This window comes from Papaver somniferum, unplaced genomic scaffold (assembly GCF_003573695.1).
Source record: "Papaver somniferum cultivar HN1 unplaced genomic scaffold, ASM357369v1 unplaced-scaffold_128, whole genome shotgun sequence".
Taxonomy (NCBI): Eukaryota; Viridiplantae; Streptophyta; class Magnoliopsida; order Ranunculales; family Papaveraceae; genus Papaver; species Papaver somniferum.
Window position 1 is genome coordinate 8,456,823 of NW_020621936.1, and position 7,286 is coordinate 8,464,108.

At 34.5% G+C, this 7,286-nt stretch overlaps 1 protein-coding gene across 1 annotated transcript; it reads left to right on the plus strand.

Annotated features, from left to right (window-relative positions):
* LOC113331785 (RNA-binding protein 38-like) lies at positions 1–3,060 on the plus strand. Its single transcript, XM_026578424.1, has 6 exons — positions 1–544; positions 672–795; positions 904–1,027; positions 2,161–2,197; positions 2,388–2,676; positions 2,842–3,060. Exons 1-6 carry the CDS (start codon positions 362–364, stop codon positions 2,922–2,924), a joined length of 840 nt encoding a protein of 279 aa, XP_026434209.1. The 5' UTR covers positions 1–361; the 3' UTR covers positions 2,925–3,060.
* Positions 3,061–7,286: the final 4,226 nt, after the last annotated feature.

The following is a 7,286-nucleotide window of genomic DNA, read 5'->3' on the forward strand; positions in this document are numbered from 1 at the left end:
TATTTCAAAACAACTCATCATCCACAACAACAACTTCTTTCTTTTCTTTTATTTCTTTTCTTTTCTTTTCTTCCCCCCCTCTCTCTCTCTCTCTAAATGAGAAACCATTGCTGTAAAAAGGAATATTAATTATTCATATCCATATGGAATGAATGAGAAGAAAAACACAAGAAGAAGAAGAAGAAAATGAAGAGAAGAAGAAGAAGAGAAGAAGAAGAAGAAGAAACCAATATATGATTGCCTGATTGATCACATTCTTCTTTAATTATTAATCCAAAACCCACAATCCCTTTTCTTTTCTTTTCTTGGTTCCTTTCTTTCTTTCTTGTTCGTGATCATCGTCATTGGTTTAGCAACAACAATGGCGTACCAGAGTTTTAGGTCACAATTTGGTGATACCACGTATACTAAAGTTTTTGTTGGTGGATTAGCATGGGAAACACCCACAGATAAATTACATCAATATTTTGAACAGTTTGGTGATATTCTTGAAGCCGTTGTGATTACAGATAAGATTACTGGACGATCAAAAGGTTACGGATTCGTAAGTGATATATACATACACAATCTCATTTTCTCGTAAAAAAGAAACATATATGCACGTACATTGTTCTTGTTGTTCTTGCATTCATTAGGTTTAAGAATGTTCTTTAATTATCTGGGGTTTATAGGTAACATTTCGTGATCCTGAATCGGCAAGAAATGCTTGTCTTGATCCAAATCCGATGATTGATGGGAGGAGAGCTAATTGTAATATCGCTGCCATGGGTCGACCAAGACCTTCACCACCACGAGGTAATTATAATGTACTTATAGTTGATGATCATTTGCCGATAATCTTTATGATTATTATTAGTTTTGGAAATTTACAAAAAGAAATGTGTTAATTTATTTTTGTTTTAGGGAGAATTAACGCAGCTGCTAGTCCATATCATCAAGGAGGTGGTACACAAGGAATTCGTATTCAAATACCGGGCACAGCGCCGCCGCAGCCACCACCACCTCCTGTTATTTATCCTCCATATGGGTGAGTTAGATTTTTCTTATCAAAATTAGAAAATATTTGTTTCTTGTCATTTTTAGGAACATACCCTAATTATTTTGAATGATGATCATGAAGTTTTGGCATATTTATATAGTATGAGATCAAATTAGATATCTTTCGTTAAAATTAGACAACTATCACAGCATACCTATATTTAATACGCCTTTTTTTTTTTTTTGTATTGTGGTCAACTTATGTTTGACCAAAAAGATAGATGTCAGTAATAATTGTTCCTTGCGAAATAAATGAAATGATCTGTAAGCCAAAAATAATGTTTTCTTTTTCTTATTTTTTGATAAACCAAATTCTAACTCTTCTATCTTCATCCAGTGAATTCAGTGTAGCATTGTTGTCTGCTGGCTCATTTCAACTAGACCTTGCATTTTCAAATGGGACCATATAATTGACAATTCATTTTCACGTGGCATTTAGTGCTGATAGATGAAAATCTCTGTATATGCACTCTTTTGGTTTTAGTTTTATTCTCATGTTGTTTAAAGATGAGATTTTAACATGTTCCATAATAGTATGAAAATCAACCAGTTGGATATTGTTGATGAAGTTCCCTGCAAAGTTATTCAAAAATTATTACGATCGCATGTTTGATAATCAGAAACAAAAGTAATTTTCGGAGGCTTTTTTTGAAATTTAGTTCCTAATATGATTTTTTTTTTTGAAGCATCCTAATATGAATTGTCCCGCATTTTGACTTATTTAAGTTGAAGAATGGCTTTTTATAAACAACTGAGTGTCTTGTCCACTTTTTGTGGAATGGCGATTGAAAATGCAGAGCTAAGACAATTCATTTGGATGTCCACACTTTATTTTCACATACTATTCTCTTTATTGTAATGGGAATCATCCTTTTGGTTGGAGGAGTTTCCCATGTTATGGGTTGTTCTTTACATTGTAGATGGATTTTATCCTTTGGGACTCTGTGTAGTGGAAGCAATAATGCAGTCTCTGTGGATATTGTTTTTTGTCTTCTAAGCTAAAGCATATGGCACATTTAATTGGTGTTAGACTGTTAGTGAAATCTTAGTTTTTCCAATTTACATGTTTTTTTTTCTTCTTGCAATTTATTTGTTCTTTGAATATAATTTTTATTTTTTCAGGTACACTACTTATGCACCTGAATATGGATACCATCATGTTAGTACCTCTCTCTCTCTATAAATGACATGTTACTTCTGTAACACTTACGTTCTAGCCTTGCTTCGTATCTGAAAAACTTAGCATAGGTATTCAAAATAAAAATAGAAAGGAAAAAAAAAACTTTAAAACCTTTTTTATTTTTAGTATATAATGGCTGTTCCTAAATTTATGTGCTCTCTCTGGGCAGACTTTTGGCAACCCACATATTCAAGCAGCACCATACTACCCACAAATGTATGGAGCATCATCATCAACAGTTGGATCTCCATACTATTATGGATATTCTTTGCAATCTCCAACCAGCAGGATACCTGCTTTTACTGCAACCCAGGCGCCTCTTAACCGGATACCCTCTTATTTACACTATCCAGCGCAAGGGGATGCACATTTCACGGCAGCCTCTTTACAGTCACCAGTGACACTAAATCCTGCACCACTACTACCTACCAGGGAACTTGCTGCTCCTGCAACTACAGGTACTTCTCCACCCTGACTATTATAACCAACAGATGAGAAAAAAACGGCCAAAAAGAATCAACCTTTGGGTTATCTGGATGCAAGTAGAGTGAAACAATGTCGGTTAGTTTGAAGGCTGAAAAGCAGCTAATGCTTTTATTTTTGTGTTCGTTTTTTGGTATCAGACTCCCAAATTCAACATCGACCAACAACAACAACAGAAGCTGGAGTGATTAACAATTCTTCTTCAGAGGGTCCAGAGATCTAAAGATTACGCCCAACAAAACCTGCAAATAATGTACATTTTGTTTGTTTTGGTGCTTCAGAAAAACAACAACAAAAATTCATTTTGTATAATCTTTGACGAAAATTTCACTCTAAATCGTTCATGATTTTTTCGTTCCTTTCGTTTTTGATCAATTCTTTTTCTTTTCATTCGTCCTTTTAAAAAAAAAAGAAAAAAAGAAAATTAAACAACACATTTCATTCTAATCAAATGTATGAACACAAGGAAATTTCAGTTCCAAATAAAGAATTCTCGGTTTCTTTCGTCCATCAGTTTTTACCAACTTTATTGATTTTTTTACTGTGCTAATATATAGAATTTGACGAATTTGAATCTTTATTTTCCTCTTATATTGGGCTATTATCTCAAATTGGTTAGTTAATATTGTCCGTTCAAGAGATCAGTTGTTCAGCACCATGAGAAGGAGTCCTAACTTGGGATTGCCCAAAATCAGCTAGGAGAATAATTGATGATCAATCAAGGGTGGTATAATAAACGACAACCTAATACTAGTGAAAAGATTAAGTTAGCAATGGTTACTCTTGTTTGGAAATCGAACTCAAATAGCCCACAAGATACTAGATTTTCGGATCCACGTGGAATGAAAGATAAACATGATGCAAACACAAATGAAGCAATAAGTAAAACACATAAGATTTCAACGTAGTTCAACAATATGCACAACGTGAGTATATTGTCTACATCCACCAAACGATTACGACTTTTTCTTCTTCATTATTATGGAAATACTAAATAGAGAATTACATACTCAATGACGAATGAATCAACAAACTATGACCCAACATTGTGTTGATCATAAACCTAAAAAATAATTCTCATGGACATAACACTCTATAAGTTACCGAATAATATCTTTAACTAAACAAGATAATACTTTATCTCACATAACGAGATGATCTCATTCTAAACGATGTCTCCTCCAATAACGAATAAGATGATCTTTTCTTCACTAATAGATGTCTTTTAGATTGGATGAACTATTCTCCCTCAAACCATAACGACGTGATGTATTTTCTCAACACCACAGTGTATCTCTCAACACCACAAAATAGTCTCTCTCTTCTCATTAAACTCCCCCTCAAAAGGTGGTATGAAATCCCTCAAAACCTTAGAGAACTATATTATGTATTCTCTAACTCTCTCTATCAAACAATTGAATTTTATATCTAAGTATCACCATATAAATCTCCTTCAATAGATTAGTCTCTTTGGAATAGGAAACCCTGCGCAACTAGAAAACCTATTAATGTTAATTAGGAATCCTATCTCAATATGGAAATGGTCTCAAACCGGGAAAACCGTACGTTTTCCTAGACTAACAATCTCTAGTAGGTCCCGAATCTTTCCAGAAATTCCCTAAGAGCAACTGCAGTGGTGCGAGTATAACCAAAGATTAAAGACAAAAAAAAACGACCAAATTTGAGTTTAGTCTGGTGTGTGACGCTACGGGTAGAAGACTAAATTTGGTCGAGCGTGCACTATACGTTCGTCTGGTGTGGGGCGTAAACTATACGTACGCCCGATGAGATTCCAAAAAACAAAAAAAAAAAAGGGGGCGGAGGTATAATGCCCGCCCCATATATAAAGTGAATTAGAAAAAAAGAGTGGGGCGGGGTTTATCCAAAAGAAAAAAATAATAATAATAATAAATGGGGCGGAGGTATAAAACACGCCTGGTGTGAGGCGGGGATTTTATGCACGCCTGGTGTGGGGCGTTAACTATACACCCGCCTGGTGGTGGGGCGTTAACTATACGTTCGCTCGACTATATTTGGTTTTGGTCTTGGTCTTGGACCAAATATAGTCTGGGATTTGGTCTTTGGTCCGGATTTTAATCGATAGTCTGTCCGCTGTGTCTCGTTTTTTGACCAAATATTTAATTATACTCGCCCAGTGTGATTGCTCTAAAGCACCGATAATTATTAACAACTCTTTGTATCCGAAATTGCCTAATTATCTATTTCTTTTAGAAAAACTCATCTGAACTTGCCTTTGGGCTAGACTCTGAATTTGGATGCTCACACAAACTATTGCTTGTAATGTATGGCATGTTAATGACACAAAGTTGGTTTATTAATCATTTAGCCTGAAATGATAACACCGACGATTGGGTTGCAGTGTGTGGAATGGTGACATGCAATATTTGGAAGGCTAGTTGTTCCCCATTGTACGTATATTTAGGGGAATATAAGAAAATCCCTAAAGATACGGTGAATTTTACTGAGAATAAAATTATGGTCTACATTTCAGTCTTCTCAAATTGGAAGAAGAATACAACTAAGGTGGAAAGAAGAAAAGGGGCAAGGAACCGTAATCTCACCTCTAAAATCGATGATAAGATTAATTTTGATGTTTTGTATAAAGAATTTGATATTTTTCTTTGCTTGGGCTTCATTGACACATATGATGCAGGCGCGTTTTGAAAAACTGACGACATTTATTTAGTAAAAACTTTGAAAGCAGTGTAGGTACAAAGAATTATTGTCAATCTTCTTACTTACTTAATCCTCAATATCTAGGCCGACAACTACAATGATTTGAGTACACAATTCTTTAGTAAATCTAAAGATATTTATCCTCGTTTTAATTGGGGGCTACAAGGATTAGCAGGAAGCTTCAAGATAAAAGAAAAATAGGTCACCCAAAAATAATTTCTAAAACCCCTTAGCTAAATATTTTTATAAATGGATAAACTGTCCCTGTTTGATTAGTGCTAATTATGTGATGAGTTAAGTTAATTTATTTGATTAGATTATGTTAGTTAAAATAGATTGTAATTAGGATCAAATTTGGATAATCCTTTTTTAGTTTTATGAGTAGAGTAAAATAAAGGGTTTTGGAGGGGAAAAAGTGAAAATTATAGTTTATAGGAATGATGATTCTAGCGGTGAAATTGATGTTGGAGAAGCTTCAAATAACAAAGATGATTGTGTTGATGGTAATATTAACTTAGATTCTCATATGGATTGGGTATATGACCAAGATCGATTGATACATGAAGCCGAAAATAAGGGTGCATATTGTTAGAGCATTGCTCGGTTGAACCCACCAAGCGTTGATATGTCAAGTTTGGTTGTCATATTTTAGTGAATCAAAACTCATGTTAAGAGTCGCTTGATTATGTACTAGAGTCAACTTCGTATAAGTTAGCTTGAAAGTATTAGAATATGAGACATTACAAGTATTGCGAAGTCTTGAAGATATGAAGAAGCAAGGAGCTACAACGACAACAATCATCCTTCTACTTGAGGTTAGTGATATTTGACTTGAACTGTTTCATTCCCTAACGTGTCTTTCAAGTCGTGCATATTGAAAACAAAACTGTGAAGCATATTTGAACTCTAGATAGACATAGTATTAAGGAATACAATACGAGGTTTATTGCTTATCCATTAAACTTTGTAGATAAGACATCGCCATAATCATTTGAATGCTATTGTGATTATGTATGGGTATGAGGTGAGGGTTTCATTCTAGGGAACAATGTTTTACATGTGTTCTAAGGAAGTAAGTTCATAAACTTGTTTGTGAACCGAAAAGTAAATTTCCAGGCGTTATTGGTTTTGTTACTCATTGCATATCTTATGAATAATCAATATGTGCAATTGAGTATAACCGTTCACGACTTGTTTGTGTTCTTGGTAGAACTATTCACAAAGGCTTGACTTATATATTGGTATGACTTTTATTAGTGAAAACGATCTTAAGTAATCACCTGAGATGGTATGATCGGGTTTGTGATTTTATGTCTGACCAAATATGGGAAAGGGGAACCGATCCTAGTAAGAGGTGCAGTACATCACAAAGGGGAACCGATCCTTGTATGAGGTGCAGCAAGGTTTATAGCAGAAAGGGGAACCGATCCTATGAACATGTGCAACACATTTTTAGGCAAAGGGGAACCGATCATATGGACATGTGCAACACATATAAGTTAGATACCATATATATATATATGGGAAACCGATCCTAGCACTTAGTCATCCAAATTTTGGAAAGCTAGTGTGACTATGCACAATACTCACATGGAAGGTAGAACCGAAACTTGTTTTGGTAGAACCGATAAACCCATGATTGTGATTGAATGTTATTTGATCAATCGCATAGTTCTTGAAAGTCAGATGAACCAATTCTAAACTTGTTTGGAAGTGTGGAAAATCGGTTTCAAGGTTGTAAGTGTGAAAGAGAACTTACAAAGTAAGGATGTCGACATACTTTGAACACGTGCTATGAATGTTTATTATTTAATTGTTCAAAGTTATTCCTTAATAGCTAAGGGAAGAGAATCCCAGGATCGAAACATAAATAAGTTAAGAATCTTTT